The sequence below is a fragment of the Nannospalax galili genome, unplaced genomic scaffold (assembly GCF_000622305.1).
Source record: "Nannospalax galili isolate Female #2095 unplaced genomic scaffold, S.galili_v1.0 scaffold1077, whole genome shotgun sequence".
Taxonomy (NCBI): domain Eukaryota; kingdom Metazoa; phylum Chordata; class Mammalia; order Rodentia; family Spalacidae; genus Nannospalax; species Nannospalax galili.
The window spans coordinates 1,813,474-1,833,510 of record NW_008340429.1 but is presented as its reverse complement, the minus strand read 5'-3'; the positions used below and the strand labels follow the sequence as shown (position 1 = coordinate 1,833,510).

General features: G+C 41.2%; 1 protein-coding gene and 1 pseudogene across 4 annotated transcripts in view; both read right to left on the bottom strand.

The window, feature by feature from the left end:
• Positions 1–529: 529 nt before the first annotated feature.
• Positions 530–6,887, bottom strand: LOC103736116 (annotated as a pseudogene).
• Rnf14 (ring finger protein 14) overlaps positions 6,044–20,037 on the bottom strand; it is a 30,133-nt gene continuing 16,139 nt past the window's right edge. For all 4 annotated transcript variants that reach the window (XM_008835519.3, XM_017798820.2, XM_017798819.2 and 1 more), the window contains exons 6-9: positions 18,438–18,666; positions 13,018–13,190; positions 10,071–10,201; positions 6,044–7,352 (exon numbers count right to left, since the gene is read on the bottom strand). In XM_008835519.3, the coding sequence (XP_008833741.1) occupies positions 7,295–7,352; positions 10,071–10,201; positions 13,018–13,190; positions 18,438–18,666 (591 nt within the window). In that variant the 3' untranslated portion in view covers positions 6,044–7,294. The remainder of the gene's footprint in view (positions 7,353–10,070; positions 10,202–13,017; positions 13,191–18,437; positions 18,667–20,037) is intronic.

Below are 20,037 nucleotides of genomic sequence, written 5' to 3'. Positions count from 1 at the left end.
TTCGAATCCTAGCACCCACATGGCAGCTAACAACTGTCTGTAATGCTAGTCCCAGGGGTCTGACAGCCTCTTCTGACCTCTGAGGGCATTGCACAACACTGGTGCACTTACCTACATGCAGGCAATACACACAACACATAAAATAAAAATAATAAAAAATTTAAATAAACCCCCAAAAAACTCCCACACCCCATTTTATCAAAACCAAAGAGAAAGAAAAATTTCCCTTCTCCCCTGAAACGCCACCCCCAAAAATATCTTTTTTTTTTTTTTTTTTTGTCTTTTTGAGACAGGGTCTCCCTGTAGCCCCAGCTGGCCTGGAACTCACTGTGTAGACCAGGCTGGCCTCGAACTCACAGAGATACACCTGCCTCTGCCTCCCAAGTGCTGGGATTAAAGCCTGCACCACCACACCTGGCTTTTTTTTTTTTTCTTTTTATAAAAAAAATTCCAAAGCATTAAAGCGTTAAAGTGAATCAGGGAAAGCAGGAGATAGGCGGGGTGTGCAGAAAATGGGTCTTCTGGGTCTTCACGGTCGTGGGGAATCCCACTTCCTCAGCTCCTGGACAAAGGCCTCAATGATCTCTTTTTTTTTTTTCTGCAGTTCCTTCTGCACCTCTTCAGAGGCTCCTGCTTCACCCTCTCCAAGTCAGAGTCATCCCTGGAGCTGGGCGTAGAGGGGTGGCCCTCAGAGCTAGTCACAGAAGACAAGGACTTCATCCTTGACAATGTTGTGCTGTTTTTCTTCGTGTCTCTGCACAGGTTCACTCTGAACGGGAACTCGGGGTCTCTGGCTCCTCGTGGGCCTATTCGTCTTTGGGGGGTTTCTCCCCAACCTGTGTGCCTTTGCTTCTCCGGCCCAGCAAGGCATTAATCTCTTCCATTAGATGAGTCACTGAGACCTCCTCCTATTTGCTTACTTTCCTGAGTTTGACTTTTGCAATGGCTGCAGCCGGCTAGGCGGGAGATCCCAGATGCCCCACCACTGGGGCCTTGAACTGTAGGGAGAGGGGGTGCAAGGGGTGGGGCTCCCCCTACTCCGTGTCCTGCATCTGAGACCCCTGAGGAGGGGCAGACCTTGGGGTGGAGGGGGACCCGGAGGAGGGGGGACCCTGTAGAAGGGGTGGACCCCCAACTGGGGAAGCAGGTGGGTCTCCTGCATTAGACACCCTGCGCTCCATGTGCTCTGGCTGGCTGGGCTGCTGCCTTTTTTTGCTGCTCTAACTCCTCTGAAGAGGGGCCATTCTGGGCTGACCAGGCAGGGGGTGGTGGGATTGTGGGCGGCCGGCCACCTTCCAAGGCGTCCAAGGCTCTGACCATGCCGGCTGCAAACTGGGCAGCAGTATCCTCTCTGCTGCTGAAGTTGAGGCTCCAGACCTGGCTGGCATCACACCACTGATGGAAGATGGGGGCGGCCTGATTATACTTGACACCCCAGTCAATGGTGCAGTTGATGACCACCTGCTGGTGTGGCTGCAGCTTGCAACCACAGGGAAGGAGTTGGCCGCGGGTTGTGGTAAATCCGAGTGCGGCTTAAGGTCTGGGGACCTGTGCCAGCCAGAAGGGAGCCATCGCTTGCTGCCATCATCGTAAAGCATTACAGTAGCCTGGCTGGAGCAGATGACCGTCTCGCTCGCGGCTGCGCGGAGGGCGGGCGGCGGGGAGTGAGGGTGGGAGATGCTCCCGAGACGTCCCTGATTCGACGTTCAGGGGTTTGGGGCTGGCTCCAGCCTTTGCTCAGTGCTGTCCAGTTTCCTGAGAACGTGGACCGGGTGGGGCGGGTCCTCAGCATCTCCTCCCTCGGCTGCTTTGATGGACTGTGGTCCCCTGCAATCGCAAAGCGGGGTGCAGCGTCCCCAGCTCCCCAGCGCCCCCGCTCCCAGCGGGCCGCACCTCCGATCCTACTTTTACTACTGCATTTCTCTTTGCTACATTTCGTTCTGTTTATTTTTCTTTTATGTGTATGAGTGTTTTGCCTATATGTAAATGCACCTGTGTCGTGCAGTGCTTGTGGAGGCCAGAAGAGGACATTAGATCCCCTGGAACTGGAGTTACAGATGGTTCTTATGCTATGTGGGTACTGGGAACTGAAACGGGTCCTCTCCAAGAGCAGCCCCGGTGCTCTTAACTACTGAACCACCTCTCCAGCCCATTAACCAGCTTTCTTACCACAAACTCTCAGCCTAGTCTGCTAGTCGATTTTCATCAAGCCAAAGTTTAGGCACCAGTATCGGTAGCCACTGCAGTGTCTCTCTGTCCTATTTAAAAGTTTAAGATATAACTTAATGGCTTTATGTCAATGACTGGATAAATGTAACTGTCAGGTATGTCACTTTGCTTCATAGCAATCACATAACAACTATAGATCAAGTATATTTTTAAATGGCCTCAAAAGTTTTCTGCAATACTGCTATTTCTGCCTTGCTGTTATCATCACATTCTGTCTACCAAAAAGGAAAATTAAAATCCTAGAAATTAAATCTGCTTCTGCAACAAAAAATGTTACCCCTGGCTCGATAGCTTACTGTATTTTATTTTATTTTTGAGACAGGGTCTCCCTGTAGTTCCAGCTGGCCTGGAACTCCCTATGGAGTTCACAGAGATCCACCTGCTTCTGCCTCCCAAGTGCTGGGATTAAAGGCATGTGCCACCATGCCAGGCCAGTTACTGTATTTTTTGTCTGTTTCTTGAGACAGTCTTGCTATATCACCCAGACTGGAACAGATGGAACACCTGGGTTCAAGTCATCCTCCTGAATAGCTGCTGGCTCAAACCCAGGTCAGATTAAGGCCAGTGCCTCTATCTTTAATAACATGGGAACTGCTGCCACCTGCTGGAGGTGCTCATGACAAAATTTGAGACCTCCAAATCCCAGTCAAATTTTTGATACTCCTTTTCAAAGCAGGTAGACACACGAAAAACATTAGGATTCTTACCTGATTAACCAATGACTGACTTTTTAAAAAAAAAAATTTACTTATTATTTTTATTTTTGTGTATGAGTGTATTACCTGCATGTATGTAAGTGCAATGCCCGTGGAGATCAGAAGAGGGTGCTGGATTCCCCTGGAACTGGAGTTATGGATGGTTGTTAGCCGCCATGTGGGTGCTGGGATACAAACCCAGGTCCTCTGCAAGAACAGCCAGTGCTCTTAATGTCTAAGCCATCTCTCCAGCCCCATGACTGATTCTTGACAAAAACAGTTATATTAAGAATTTTTAATGTTGGGACTGGAGAGATGGCTCAGCAGTTTAGAGTACTGACTGCTCTTGCAGAAGACCCGGGTTTGATTCCCACCACCCACATGGCAGCTAACAACTATCAGTAACTCCAGTCCCACGGGATCCGACAGCCTCTTCTGACCTCCACGGACATTGCATGATATCAGTGCACTTACCTATATGCAGGCAATACATGCACACACAAAAATAACAATAATAAAAAAAATATTTTTTAAAAAGATATAATAGATATTTATAACATTAACAATAAAACTAGATGGGGAAATTGTGATAGGCTAGAGGAATCTAAGGAAACAGGATAACTAAAAGTAATAATGTGATATCCTGGATGAGATCCTGGAATAGAAAACAGACACAAGGAAAAAGCTAAGAAAATCCATGCAAGATACAGGCTGCAGTTAACAACAGTGTTGGTTCATTGATGTGACACACATTACTAATGCAGGGTAGTAATAATGCAAAACTGTGTGTGGAATACAGAGGGACTGTGCACTATCTCTGCAGTTTGGGGGTTGATTTCCACCTGTTTTTTTAAACAGGATCTCATGTAGCCCAGGCTGGCTTGGAACTTACTATGCAGCTGAGGCTGGCCTTGAACTCTTGATCCTCCTGCTTCTATCTCCCTGAGATTACAGCATGCATCATCAGGTCTTGCTTCTTTGCAGTTTTTCTATAAATCTGAAACTATTCTACAATCGTTTCTTTAAAAAAATATATGAAATAAGATGCATATTAATTGACACAAGCAGGCCAAAAATCACAGAAAGTCACAGGGCCTCTCTTTTAAGAAAATAAAGTTCTTTGGGGACCTCAGTGGTTAAGAGCACTGGCTCCTCTTGCAGAAGACAGGGTACAGTTCCCAGCATCCATATGGTGACTTAACAACTGCCCATAAGTCCAGTTCCAGGAGTTCCAATGCCCTTTTATGGCCACTGCAGGCATTGCACATACATGGTGCACTTATATACATTCAGGCAAAACTCATATACATAAAAATAAAAATTTAAAGTTATTTAGAAGCTTATCTTCATTTATCAGCTGTAGACTCACCAGTCTTTTATCAAGAGATACAGGCTTTTCAAACTCACACTCAAAGGACCCCCAAGGTTCACATCAATTTATGGCAAATCTCAGTCAGACTTCATATAAAATAGGGGACAAACCTCTTCTATCAGTCATTTTCTTGACATAGCAACTGTCTACAAACTTAATTTCACAGAGCAATCAGGGAGTTACCCAAATCTTTTATCCCATTCAGCAATAAAAAGAATTCTACCAAAAAAATCACACCACCTAAAAATTAGCTGGTAACTCATACTTCAAAAGTAATGGTTTAGCTAGACAAGGTGGCACACACCTTTAAACCCAGCATTCAGGAGATAGAGGCAGGCAGATCCCTGTGAGATCAAGGTCAGCCTGGTCTACATATTGAGTTCCAGGCTAGCTTTAATAAGACCCTGTCTTATTAAAAACAAACAACAAAAAACAAAATCAAAAAAACCTCAATTGTATTATAATTGAATATAAAGATTTGTACCCAAGGAAGAAAGACTCGGATGAGTAAAGAAATCTGAGACTTAAAACTTTGTTGGGATTTTAAAAAAATCACACATGGGGGTGCTCTCCGATTTATTTCCTATTTCTAGGATATCATCAACATAATGCACAGTAGCTAATATAGTGTGACCTTTAGCATCTATCAACTAACTCATGAACTGGAGCTTCTTAGTGGCTACTCTGAAAAATCCAACCTGAATTCCTAGTCTTCAACAGATGCTACTCTTCACAGGGGTTTACTCAATAGTCACTTTGATTTCCATTTCTTATCTTCAACTTACTTTTTGTTGTTTTTTTTTTTTTTTTTTTGAGACAGGGTCTCCCTGTAGCTCTAGCTGCCTGGAACTCACTCTGTAGACCAGGCTGGCTCGAACTCACAGAGATCTGCCTGCCTCTGCCTCCCAAGTGCTGGGATTAAAGGCGTGCACTACCACCCCCAGCTCAACTTACTTTTTAAATTCAGTCAAATTCAGTCATTATATGAAATGTGCTGAATGGAAGTTCATGAAATGAACATGTTTAAACAAAATATGAGCCCTAAATCCTAGGCACAGGCCCAAGTGCAGAAGGAGGTGCTGGTCTGAACTTTTTTTTCCTAACTTTAAAAATATGTTTATGTGAGGCTGGAGAGAGAGCTCAGTGGTTAAGAACACTGCTCTTGCAGAGGACCTGGGTTTGATTCCCAACACCCACAAGCCAGCTAACAAACTCTAGTTCTAGGGGGATCCGACACCTTTTTCTGATATCTGTAGGCATTGAAGGACACAGGTGCATTTATACACATGCAGGCAATACTACTCATACATAAAATTAAAACAATTTAAAACTATATGTTTATGTGGCTGGGGGTGTCACTCAGAGGTAGATTCACTCATGCTCAGCATGTTTGAGGTCTTGGGCTCATTCCCCAGAACCAAAAAAGAAACAAACAACACTCCAACAGACAAACAAAACAAAAACACCCTCCCAAAGCCAATAAAAAAAAAAACAACCAACCAAAAACAACAACAACAACAACAACAAAAGTTATGGAACAAACAGGAGCGATTCTGTTTTAACTGTAGAATGATTTTTATTTTTAAGATTAAGCATCCTCATTGACAATCCAGAAACAGTTCTAGCTGATAGTTTAAAGTGATTCCTTAATATTCAATGTCAAGGTAGAAAAAAAAAACAAAAACCAATGTTCACAAGTTGCAGTTGAATTTCTATCTTTTTTTCTTTTTGGTCTTTTTGAGACAGGGTCTCCTTGTAGCCCCAGCTGGCCTAGAACTTACTATGTAGACCAGGCTGGCCTTGAACTCAGAGATCTGCCTGCCTCTGTATACGCCACCATGCATGACTTGTCCTTTTTTTTCAAAAATATCTACCAAGTGGCTACCAAGCCACATGCCAAACCATGAGGAAAGACAATTTTCTAAAAAGTCAACAAAACTCAGAAATAGGAATCTACCTATCAAGTTAAAATTATCACCCCAAACACTGCTGTTTTGAAAAAAGGGTCAGAAGCCAAATTCGTATAGATAATTAAAGAAGACCTTTAGAAGAAATTCAGAACGTTAGGACTAGAACTATGTACTGACATAGGTTCAAAGAACATTCATTTTAGGAATATATTAGGCTTTTTCCTATTCCAGCAGAGGAAATGAAAACATGTGCTGCTGGAATTAATATTAAAATTGTCCTTGCCAACAGAAGGTGGGGAGGGCAAAGAGAGAAAGTGTAGAACAAAAGGGAGAAAAGATCAGAATTTAAATTCTAGTCCCCAAGAAAACAGGATGGAGGAATTCTTCTGAGCCAGAATCATTAAAGTCTGGATTTGGCTCAAAATCAGTGGCTTATATAGAACACTCATAAATATCAAGTGACCCACAGGGCTTGTGGTATTAAAAATATTTTTTAACTTATTACAAATTTCTCTTCTGAAAAGCAGTAAATCAAAATGATACTGGGCCATCCAGTCAGTTACTGAAGGCTCCCTCCAAAGAGAATTCGGGTGGAAGGAATTCAGCTGGAAGGAAAGAAAGCAATACACAGTGAATGAAATGAGGCTCTTGGGACAATCTGAATGAGGTCTGACCGTCCATGCTGTAAGGAACAGAACTGGCCTCCAACACAATGTCTCAGAGGATACTTCTTGGACATGGGTCTGCAAGTTTAACTCTTGACCTTTATCTTTACCTAAAGTTTGGGGACAAAAATAAGTATTTACTTTTTAACTATCCACAGTTTGGGGCATATTTTTAATATCCTAGTTTTCATTTTCTGAACCTTTGGCATATAATTTTATCAGTTTGTGTTACAAGGAAAAAAAAATGTATGAATGTGCCTTAATCAGTAGTACCAAATAAAATATGAACCTTGTTCTTCCTTGTCTTCTACACAGGAAGAGTGAATGCATGGTGCCCTCAATATCTTGCAAGGTTTCTTTGTGTACTTGACAGAAGATTAGGGCAAACCACTCCATTTCTATATTGTGAGCAGACGGAATTAACTAGTCTTCAATCTCATCTTCCCAAACATCTCCATTAACGTCCACAGCATGGAACAATCTGAAAGCATAAGGTACATATTTATGCAGGTGAACAAAATTAAGCAGTCTATCTTTCCTCCTCTCAAAAACACTGCTTGTATTCTTTGGTATCTCTGCATATATTTTCTTCTCCTTTAACCATCCCATTAAGGAGGGCTGAGATCTGGGTCCCCCTCAATAAGCTGACGGAGTTAGGCAGAGCAGTACTGGGGTTGAATCTAGGGCCTCCTGCGTGCTAGCAGCCACTCCACTCCACTCCAGTCCTATCCCTTTTACTTTTACTTGTAAAATATGAGGGATAAGCTTCACAAAATGGATACTTCATGTACACAATCTGTGAATAAGCCAAGAGTGGGAGGTCAGGCAGTCTAGAAGAAACTGAACTCTGAAGAAAACCTTGTCATCTGTTAATCTTCCCGTTCTCTCCCAAGTTCTTGCGTCCCGTGTTGGTGTAATGTCTTCTTGCAGTGGCCCATTTGTCTAAAAGTTTATGCGATTTCCTACAATAGACTTCCAATAGGTCACAGGAAGGGCTTATTTCTTCAATTCTCTTCTACTTTTGTAACACTGATGAGTGTAAGTTCTCTACAGAACTCTATGTAGAGAACACCAACTGATGCTAACATTGGACAGTTGCTAAAGAACAGATTATTCACATTATGTCAAAGAATAAACTCATAGATTTCTTCCTAATAACAAAAGGGAAAACTTATCTTTGCAATGAATTAAAAGAGAACTCTATTTTTATTTTTATAGAGTCCGGGCGTGGTGGTGCACACCTGTAGTCCCAGCACTCCGGGAGGCAGAGGCAGGCGGATCTCTGCGAGTTCAAGGCCAGCCTGGTCTACATAGTGAGTTCCAGGACAGCTGGGGCTACAGGGAGACCCTGCTAAAAAAAAAAAAAAAAAAAAAAAAAAAAAAAAGAGAGAGAACTCTATTTTAAACAAAGGGATAGAGCATGACATGATTCTCCTGCTGTGTACAATATCCAGTACATATCACATGAAATATTCTTGTCAAAATTGTCATTAAAGTTAATCAAACTTCAATCCAGACGTAACTTCCAGTTGTCAGAAACAGAGATGACAGAGAAACAAGTTAAAGGACATCATGAAGGAGCAAAACTCTAGACAGCAAGATGTCATATAATAGTACAGCTAGCCTGCTTTTCAAAAAAGTCAATTTTCCCTCAACAAATAAGTGGCCCTAAACTTTTCTGTACTAAGAAATTTACAATGATTGAACTTGAATAGATCCTGGCTCAATAAAATTACTTTAATAGGGAGTTTGAATAATAACTAGGATGGTTTTAAAAAAATGTAAACTCTAGACAGCAAGATGTCATATAATAGTACAGCTAGCCTGCTTTTCAAAAAAGTCAATTTTCCCTCAACAAATAAGTGGCCCTAAACTTTTCTGTACTAAGAAATTTACAATGATTGAACTTGAATAGATCCTGGCTCAATAAAATTACTTTAATAGGGAGTTTGAATAATAACTAGGATGGTTTTAAAAAAATGTTACGTGTGTTCATGGGGGGGGGGGCAATACCTCCAGGCACACGTGGAAGTAAGAGGACAACTCTGTGGAATTGGTTCTCTCCGTTCATCTTTACAAAGGTTCCAGAGATCTAACTCAGGCCACTAAGCTTGAGTAGCAACCACCTTTACCCACTGAGCCAGCTGGCCCAGTAACTTGGAAGTTTTAAATATGTTGTATTATTACTGTTATTATGTAGGAATATTTTATTCTTTGGAGGAGGACTGGAATTGAACTCAGAGCCCCATACATGCTAAGCATATACTCTACCACTGAACTACACCCTTAGTACTAGATGAATTTTATGATACATGATATAGAAATAGAGTTGAAGCATTATAATTTATTTTCAAGTAGTTCAGCAAAATGTTAAAGAGAATACGTCAAAGTATCACTGCTTATTCATGCTCTTCGTAGTTTCATACTTCCAATGTTTTATATGCCTGAAAACTCTTACCATAAAGGTTGAGGCTGAGATGTGAGGATTTAGAGTTCAAGACTAGGGCTGACAAGATGACTCAGCGACCCAGCGGGTAGAGGTGTGCGCTGCACAAGTCTGATGATCTGAGTTTGATCCCCAGAACCCACAGTGGAAGGAGAGAATGACTCCTGAAAGTTGTTCTCTGACTTCCACACATGTACACATGCATACCCACACTCACGCATCACACATACACACACAAACAAAATTGTTTTTAAAGAGTTCAAGGCCAGTCTATATCATATAGACTTTTTTTAAAAAAGGTGAATAGGATAAAAAGTTTAAAAATAACTCATTTTCAAGAAAATAATATAAAATGTCCTATGCGGGAAAACAGAATTCTCTAAATCTAGTTCTATTAGAAAAAACTGGACTTTTGTCTGATTATTGGTATCAAAAATTGCTGTAGAGGGGTTAGAGGGGCTGGAAGGATAGTTCAATGGTCTAAGAATGCTTGCTGAGCAATGATGGGGACCAGAATTCAGATCCTAACACCCACATAACAAGTCAGCATCCCACAAATATCTGTAACTCCAGTTCTAGTTTTTTGAAAGATTTAAGCACATGTGTACACACACACGTGCACCTATATTCATATACATACAAACACACACACAGAGAGAGAGAGAGAGAGAGAGAGAGAGAGAGAGAGAGAGAGAACAAAATTAAAATTTAGAAATATTGCTGCTGAGCCTAGGGAACCTTGTATATACAAACCTGTTAAAGCATGGAGAATCAGGATCAGTGAAGTGCTTGTAAGGGTTTGCTCTGGAAAGAGAACCCATGCAAATCCAGCAGAAATACTGCATACAGCCAGTGCATGTCATCTTGTTACAGCCATCTAATTTCTGGTGGGCAGGATAGAAAGAGAAAACATCAAGATGGTAAGTGAAAGCAAAGGAGAAATGTACATGCCTAAAAAAATGCCTAAAAAAATTCAGTGCAACATTCTTGGTTTCTTCTCTTTTCTCAAGTAGGATTGAGATGCACAGGTAACACCCTGACAACTACTTATGGAAATATTTAGTAGGTGTTCCTACAACCAGACATTCAGTCAAATCTCTTCTGATAAACAGCAGACACAATGAAGCATGAGTGGAACATGTACTTAGATCAATATTAAAATGCCTGTTTAAATTTTTCTCTAGTACTGGGGACTGAGTCTAGGATCTTTTGCATGTTGGGCAACCACTCTACCATTAAGCTACATCCCTCTCCCTCTTTTTACTTTTTATTTTTAGACAAGATTTAAGTTAGCCAAGCTGGCCCTGAGCTTGCAACCCTCCTGCTTCAGCTTCCCAAATGGCTGGGACTATAGACTTCGAGAACCAGGCTGGGATTGAGTTTTAAATTTCTACATGAATCTCAATAAGTGGCATCAAGTCTTCATTCTATCATAGGGCTCTGGCATGTCAGAGGCAGTCAAATATAATGCTAGTTCCTTAATAATGTAACTGGAATCATCACTAGGTTCAACTCAGATGTAATGAAAAGGGCTGGAAAAATAGAATCAAATGGAAGGATATGTTGTGACTTTTAAAACATATTAAGATTTTGGAGCCGGGCATGGTGGCACACACCTTTAATCTCAGCATTTGGGAGGCAGAGGCAGGTGGATCTCTGTGAGTTCAAGGCCAGCCTAGTCTACATAGTAAGTTCCAGGACAGCTGGGGCTACAGGGAGACCCTGCCTCAAAAAGACCAAAAGAAATAAGATTTTGGTGAGGAGGGCTGGAGAGATGGTTCAGCAGTTACGAGCACTGGCTGTTCTTGCAAAGGACTGAGGTTCAGTTCCCAGTACCCACATGGTGGCTAACAACTGTGCATAACTCCAGTTTCAGGGAATCCAACACCTTCTTCAGACATCCACAGGCATTGCACAACATGAGTGCCTTTACATAAATGCAGACAAAACACTCATATACACCAAATAAAAATAAATTAACTATTTTTTTTGGTCTTTTTTTTTTTTTTTTTTTTTTTTTTTTTGAGGGCTGGAGGGACAGCGCAGCCATTAAAGGCTAAGGCTAACAACTAAAATGTTAAAAATAAATTAATTTTAAAAATACTTTGGTGAGAAGAAATAGATTTGTCTATTTGACTCAGATAAAGGGAAAATGCTCCCACTTCCTGAGCATATATACTTGCTAAACACATGTGCTACTTTATAGGATAAATAGTTCTGAGAAGTTAGATATATTTTGAGATGGTCTCATGTAGCCTAGGTCAGCTTTGAACGTATTTATTAAGTAGCTGAAGATAACCCTGAACTTCTGATTCTCATGCCTTCGCCTCCTATGTGCTAGAATTACAGGTGTGCACCACTACATCTACTTTATGTTGTGCTGGGGACTGAACCCAGGGCTACATGCATGCTAGGCAAGAAGTACTCTACCAACTAAGCTACATCCTCAGGTCCAGATATAATTCTTGGAAACCATATAGATATGAGTTGATTATAGCTCTGGTGTGTTCTTTTTCTAACCTGCTATGGTTTGTTCCTTTTTCCTCATTTATTTATTTATTTATTTATTTATTTATTTATTTATTTATTTATTTATTATTTTGAGATAGGGTCTCCCTGTAGTCTCAGCTGGCCTGGAACTCACTATATAGACCAGGCTGGCCTCAAAAATCACAGAGATCCATCTGCCTCTGCCTCCCAAGTCCTGGGACTAAAGGTATGCATCACCACGCCTGGCCTTATTTATTTTTTATGTGTATGTTTTGCCTACATCTATGTTAGTGCACCACATACATGCAATGCCCGTGGATATTAGAAGAGGGTATTGGATTCCCTGGAACTGGAGTTATCAACAGTTGTTAGCTACCATGTGAGTGCTGGGAACTGAACCCAGGTCCTTTCCAAGAGCAGCAAGTGCTCTTAACCACTAAGCCATCTCTCCAGCCCTGGTTTGCTCCTTTTAAAACTCATGTTGGGAGTTTAATCCCCATTGTGAAGTATTAAAAAGGTGGAAACTTAATCTGACTATTGCATTTAGAGGTGGGGCCTTTGGGGAGATGAAGATGAGGTAAGGTACTCAGGATGAAGCGCCATCATTGGGTACTGATGGCTTTATAAGACAGCTACTAGAGGAGGCATACTACTTCTCAGCACAAGATGGGCTGCACTGTTTCAGTTGTCAGCAAGAAAGCCATCACCATTTGTAGCCCCTCACTTTGAACCAGAACTGTGATCCAAAATAAACTTTGTAATTTATCTAGTCTGTGGCAGTGCTATTAGCAAGAGAAAATGGAATAAAGCATAATCCACTCAGATCTGAGGTGGATAGAATATGAAATAAATTGTCTCTGCACTAGAAAAGAGAAGCTTACACACATAAGGTCAATAACAATATTTAGTAGTGAAATTGTATTTTCCAGGTTAAGAAAGCTGAATTAGTACTAAAATGTGTTTTCTCAATAATTAAGAAACTGGGTATGGCGGTGAACACCTTTAATCCCAGCACTGGGGAGGCAGAGGAAGGTGGATCTGTGAGTTGGAGGTCAGCCTGGGCTACATAGTGAGTTCCAGGCCACCCAGAGCTACATACTAAGACCCTGTCTCAAAAAAACAAAAACAAAAACAAAACCCTCAACAGATCAATGGTAATTGTGACATGGTCCCAAATGTATGTGCTTTTATTCTGTCTCCAAATGGTCACCTGTATGGGAGTCCCACAGCAAGGGCAGCTCTTTGAGTTCTTTTCCAGCCACTCCTTACTTTCCATCTCTTCCAGGGCCTTCTGAATCACCCTCTTACCATACCTCTGTTCCAAAAATCTTTTATTGGCTTCATCTGCTTGTAGATATTCATTTCGTAAGTCTATTAATTTTTCTAGAAAGTGAAATACAAAAAAATAACTATGTTACTTTGCAATGGTGACTAAAAAACATTAAAAATGGCCATAATCTTTAACTACTTAATAATCTATTCTTGGGCCTTTATCAGAAGAAAATAATCCAAGGTAAAGGCATCTGCATGGAGATGTATATAATAATGGTAAACAAAATTTTCCAGGAAATAATTTCTTGGAATATCCTTTGCATATTTAGATATCAAAAACTTAGAAGGGGATCAGAAGAAGTGGGGGGGGGCAAGAGAGGTTAATGGGAGACAAATATGATCAAAATATGTTACATGCATGTATGAAAATGTCATAATAAAACCATTATGAATAATTAATATATGCTAATAAAACAAGAAATATATGTGCACAAAACTGTGAACAATCTTATGTAGTTTGGATCTGTGTATTGAGTAAAGCTTTCAATATGGTGGAAAAAGCAAAACACACATAAAAAGCTTATAACTAGGATCATTATTATTCAATCCAAACACTTATAGGATCCAGAAAAAAAAGTATACTTATATGCTAACTAGGTAAAAGTTTCAGATGTACAGATGACAAAGGGAGGAAAGGAATCCCAACTAGAGAGGTTAAGACTTGCTAAAAGGGGCAGGAGGTTTTTCCTAGGATTTTGATTTTTTTTTTGTTGTTTTGATTTTTGGAGATAGGGTCTCCCAGTAGCCCTAGCTGGCCTGGAAGTCACTATGTAGATAGGCTGGCCTTGAACTCACAGATCCACTCCTGCCTCCTGAGTGCTGAGATTAAAGGCATACGCCACCATGCCTAGCCCTGATTTTAATTTCTTAGTTTCTTTCATTTCTTATTGATATGTTTTATGTAACTGGTAGTATACAATTAAAGACTGGCTTATCTAAAAGAATAAAAAGTCTGTGCTGCTCCGTGGTAGAGTGCTTACCTAGCATAGACAATATACCATGTTCAATCCCTAGTACCATACCCAAATACATAAATAACGAGCATTGCTTTTCCACTATGTAAACATCATTTACCATTTGATAACTCACAAGGCTCACCAGAACATAAGGCGCTACAGTCTTAAGGGCAAAAGCACTTCAATTTTATACATAAAAATAATCAGTGACCAAAATTTACCATTATCAGCCCCACCCTACACAATGTTTTGTTACAGGTGCTGAAAAGTTCTTCTTGGGGCTTGAGAGATGGCTTAGCGGGTAAAGGCACTTGTCACCAAAATAACTATGTTACTTTGCAATGTTGACTAAAAACCCGAGTTCAATTCCTGGACCCAAATGGTGGAAGGAGAGAACAGATTCCCACAAGTTGTCCACATGTATACCAAGACATGTATGTACCTCTGCCCAAATAAATAGTAATTTTTTAAAAAGTTCTTCCTGTCAGTATTAACAACTGATTGCTGCTAGAAGAGGAACAGCTGACCCTCCTAAAACAAAGACTTCTAGATAGGCTGACTAGATTCACCAGAAGGGCAAGCAGTGGGGATTGGCTGGGGTGCCAACAACACAGCAAACAGTAGCACGGATATCAGAGTATAAGGGCTCTAGTGGGGGGAGGGAGGCTATGGGAGGGTGCCATAAGGGAAGTGGGTATATAGTCGAATAAGATGGTTTGGGATGTTCTGTATGATATATACACACACACACACACACAAAAATCAACAAATTTAAGAAAATGTTCTTTAAACTCCAACTTCTCCTGCCTGAGCCTCCCAGGTATATACAACTATGCTGGCTCTTCAGTTTTCTAAAGAAGTCAGAAGCCTGTATAAGAGGTGAACCTCCCAATATATATGATCTTTTTGAGACAGGGTCTCCCTGTAGCTCCAGCTAGCCTGGAACTCACTATGTAGACCAGGCTGGCCTCAAACTCACAGAGATCCACCTGCCTCTGCCTCCCGAGTGCTGGGACTAAAGGCATGTGACATCCTGTCTCAAAAAAACCAAAAAAGAAAATAAAAAAATATGTAGTGAAGTATTTGCTCACAAGTGTGAATATGGAAATTCAGATCCCAGAACTCCTCTAAAAGCCCTATGGGTATCCATCTGTAACCCCAGCACTTGGGAGGCAGAGACCCAGATCCTGGGTAACCCAGCAAACTGGCTAGCTAGATTAGCTAGAATCAACAAGCTTGGGGCTAAGAGAGACCCTGTCTCAATGAAGTAGACAACAACTGAGTAATATATTCACCTTCAACTTGGGCCTCCACATGCATGCACACTTGCACTCACACATGCAGACAAGCCAAAAAAAAAAAAAAAAAAAAAAAAAAAAAAAAAAAAAAGATTAAAAAAAGTTCTTCCTGTCACCTTTTCCCCTCAATATTCTTTAGCTGGCTTGTACTGCTCTACCACTTAAATGGAACAGCAAACATTTACAAAGCCTCTGCCTATAGACAAAAGGTTTTGCTCACAACTGTAATAATTTTTCAACACAATTAAAGACCTCTCATTTAAGTTCTAGTTAATTTGGGGGGGGGGGCATGGGAGTTTGCAGATGTGTGAGCCTGTGCCTGTGCATGTGCAAGTCAGTGGAAGGCCTCTAATGTCTTCCTTACCACTCTCCACTTTATTATTTTAAGACACTGAACCAGAAGCTTGCCATTTAGGCTTGGCTGGCTAGTTAGTGAGCTCTCAGGATCCACTTGTCTAGGCCCCCCAAAGATGGAAGTTACAGGCATGTGTAGGCATGCCTGGCTTTTAATGTGGGTGCTCGGGATCCAAATTCAGGTCCTCTGGAAACACTGTTACTCACTGAGCAATCTGCTCCTGTTGTTTTATTAGTCTGCTTTCCTCATATTATTTAGTGGTCTGTCCCAGCTTCTGAGGCAGAATCCTGTCTATTATCCTCTCTTTATCTGTAAGTTCTTACTGTATTGTGCATTCCCATGGCACTATCATCTACCTATATTTTGATGTAGAAGAGATCTTTCTCATCCCTCTACTAATTCAAAGTATTTTTGTGTTCTATATACCTTAAAGACAAAGGTTTGTTACTCAATATTCTCAAAATGACAAAAGTATTCCTATTTCATATGCACACACAAACACACACATATCATATATATATTTTTTTTTCCTATTTTTCCTAAAACCCTAAGCCTATCTTGAACTTCTCCAAATGCAGTGAAACACCTAAAACATACTATATTCTTTCAACAACAGGATTAGAAAAGTAAAGGCTAGCACTGTACTTCAGTAAACTTGAATTGTAATCTACCCTTACCTGCTATCAGACTCTGCACCACCAACTAGAATTGTCTACTAACTCCTCTTAGGATACTTTCTTGTAAATAAAGGCACTCTGTCAACATTAGCAATTAGTAACTGTAAGAATAGCATTAGTAGATACCATTTTGCATTTTATGCATTTTAGCCCATTGTTTCTCAGATATCTATGGTGAAAAATCAGGAATAAATACTTTTACAAAGTACTATTGAATGAGTTATTAGAAAAATTAATAATAACTACAAACTTAAACTTCTATTAGATTTGATAGTTTATTATGAAATTGCTACAAAATTCTTAACCCTGACTTTCAAAATCTCTGTACTTACCTTGACATGGACAGGTATAACAAACTGAACAACTTTGCATGGCACTTTTAGTTCTCATCATTTTTTGAAAAACCCCATGAAGTAGTTATTCTCACCATCCCCATTAATTTGAGAAAAATTAGGCCACCAAAGAACAAAAAGACAAAAAAGGCCTGATTTCACAATCATATCTAGCTTAAAATTGGCAAATGGGTTTCATCTCTTGTAGTCACTCCAATGTGGGGTGGCTTCGGAAGCTCCATAATGAGAAATCATTTGACAACTATCAGACACATGTACCAAGGAAACAAGAGTGGCAGTTTGAACGTCCTGCATTTGTTATCTGGGGTCTCCATTACTCTATGTTCAATGGTAGACGTTTCCTTCATTCCTTTTCCTAGAATGCCCTCCCACCTGCAAGTTTATGTTCAATTCAAGTCTTCAGTTAAAACTGTTCTGCCACTGAGCTCTCCCTAGGTGTACTGGAGAGGTTCAATTCAATTTGACACACCTGGGAAGAGGGAACCTCAACTGAGGAATTTCCTCCATTGAATTGGCCTGTGGCTATGTCTGTGGGGCATTTTCTTGATTACTAAGTGATGCAGGGAGGCCCAGCGCACAGTGACTGGTGCCATCCATCCCTGGTCAGGTGGTCCTTGGTTATATAAGAAAGCAGGCTGAGCACAAACCAGGGAAGCAAGCCAGTCAGCAGCATTCCTCCATAGTTTCTGCCTCCAGGTTCCTGCCTTGAACTCCTGCCCCGTCTTCCCTTCATGATGGACTGTAACTTCTAAAATGAAATAAATCCCTTCTTCCCCCAAGTTAGCTTAGGTCAGAGTGTTTTATCATATCAACAGAAAGCTAATACACTAGGTTTCCTAACTAAAATCCCAAGTCCTCTTCCCTGCAAACATTCCCTATCCTGCCTTATGTTCTTTTTCCTCCTTAGCACGTACCACCATCTGCTCTATGCATTTTATTTGCTTGTCACCCCTACTAGACTGGAAGTTCCATGAAGGCAGATTTTGTCTCTTCTAGTTGCTATTATATCCCTAGAGCCCAGGATAGTAACTGACAAAAATAAAAATAAATGCTAAATGAGTATTTCATTTGGCATTTAGCAACATGTGTTAGTATGATACAGCTGCCATCAGGACCAAGGTAGACTGGAGAAAAAGCTGATCATAACTGGTACATAACTCTACTTCTATCAGACTTGGAGAGAAATACAAACACCATAGGTATAAGGACTCTCAGTGTAGGTGTGCTGGATAGCGTTAGTGTCAACTTGACACACCTGGGTAGAGGGAGCCTCAATTGGTGAACTGCCTCCACTGGACTGGTCTGTGGCCATATCTGTGGGGCATCTTCTTAATTGTTGAGTGATGTAGGGGGGCCCAGCCCACTGTGGGTGGTGCCACCTCTGAGCAGGTGGGCCTGTGTTATATAAGGAAGCAAGCTGAGCAGGGGCTCGGGGAGCAAGCCAGTAAGCAGCGTTCCTCCATGGCCTGTGCTCCAGCTCCTGCCTTCAGGTTCCTGCCCTAAGTTCCCTGATGAACTGTGACCCAGGGAAATGTAAGCTGAATAACCCTTTCCTCCCCAAGTTGGTGCTGGTCAGAGTATTCTGTCACAGCAATGGAGAAACAAACTAGGACAGCAGGGTAATGGATGGGGGTTTGGCTTCACATAGTTACAACATACCTGCAGTTACTTTACATGGAGAGACCCCATGGTAAGTCAGTCTGCACAAGGTACAGAAGGCAAAATTGCAGCTGGAGCAGATGCCCATGGTACAGCCAGGCTCCTGCATCACAGGCAGCTGGCAGCATGGACGGGGGCAATATACCACGTCTGCCATCAGATCCAAGGTAGACTGGAGGAGAAGACGGTCATAACGGGCAAATAACTCTGCTTCCACCAGCTCTTTGACCTGGAAGGAAATATAAAACACCATTAAGTTTGATAAGATTCTTAGGATACTAAGTAAACCAAATGGTTATAGAAATTAAAACCTCTATTTCTGGGACTGCAGAAAGAAATGGCTCAGCAGTTAAAAAGTATGTATTACTCTTGCAGAGGACCCAAGTTCAGTTCCTAGCACCCCTGTCAGGTGTCTCACAATTACCTCTAACTCCAGCTGCAGGGGGATCTGATGCTCTCTTCTGGTTTCCTTGGGCATTGGGCTTATGTGCAGATACATACATTCACATAATTTTAAAATAATAATATAAATTTTTTTTTAAAAAAAACCTTTATTTCATCTCAGAATCAAACCAGGTATGGCAACAGTTTACATCTTCTGGGGGTTGGGAGCTGGTTAAGACAAGGTTTCTCAGATCAGAGCAGGAAAGATGGCTCAGCAATTAAGAGCAATTGCTGCTCTTGCAGACAATCCAGATTTGATTCCCAGCACCCATATGGTGACTAACAACCATCCATAACTCCAGTTCCAGGGGATCTGACACCTTCTGGCCTCTGTGGGCATTGCAGGACACAGGTGCATCTATATACATGCAGGTAAAACACTCATATACATAAAAAAAAATTTTTTTCATTAATTAAAAAAAAAAGGGTATCCCTTGACAGCAAGGCTGACCTTAAACTTTCAGCAATCCTCCTGCCTTAGCCACCCATGACTGACTGTAACAGTCTACTGCATTCAGTCCATTGTAAAATTGTTTTAATGAAGCTAAGCTTTAAAAAAAAATTATTTTTCTTTATGTGTATGAATATTTTGCTTGCATGTATATAAGTGCACCCATGCCATACAATGCCCATGAAAGCCAGAACAGGACATCGGGTCCCCTGGAACTGGAGTTACAGATAGTTGTTAGTTGCCATTTGGGTACTGAGAACTGAACCCAGGTCCTTGCAAGAGCAGTCAGTGCTCTTAACTACTGAGCCACCTCTCTAGTCCTAAAATGAGTCTAATTTTTAAAAGAAAATAAAAACAAGTAGTCCCCGTGCTTATGCTGAAGTCTATAAATGATCGGTCAATCTCTCCATGGGACATCTTCTTTAGATTCTAACTTCACATGAAGGAAGGCTACTGATTCCCTGAGTTGACAGGATCCTAGTAGATACTCAAAGTAAATCATGTGAATTACAATTACTTTTTTTTTGAGACAGGGTTTCATTATATAGCGCTGGCTAGCCTGAAACTTGCTATGTAGACCAAGCTGGCCTCAATCTCAGAGCTGTACCTGCCGCTACTTCTCAAGTGCTGGGATTAAAGGTGTATGCCACCACAGCCAGCACAATTACTTTTTTCACACTCCCCCTTGTCTAGAGCTGCCCATTC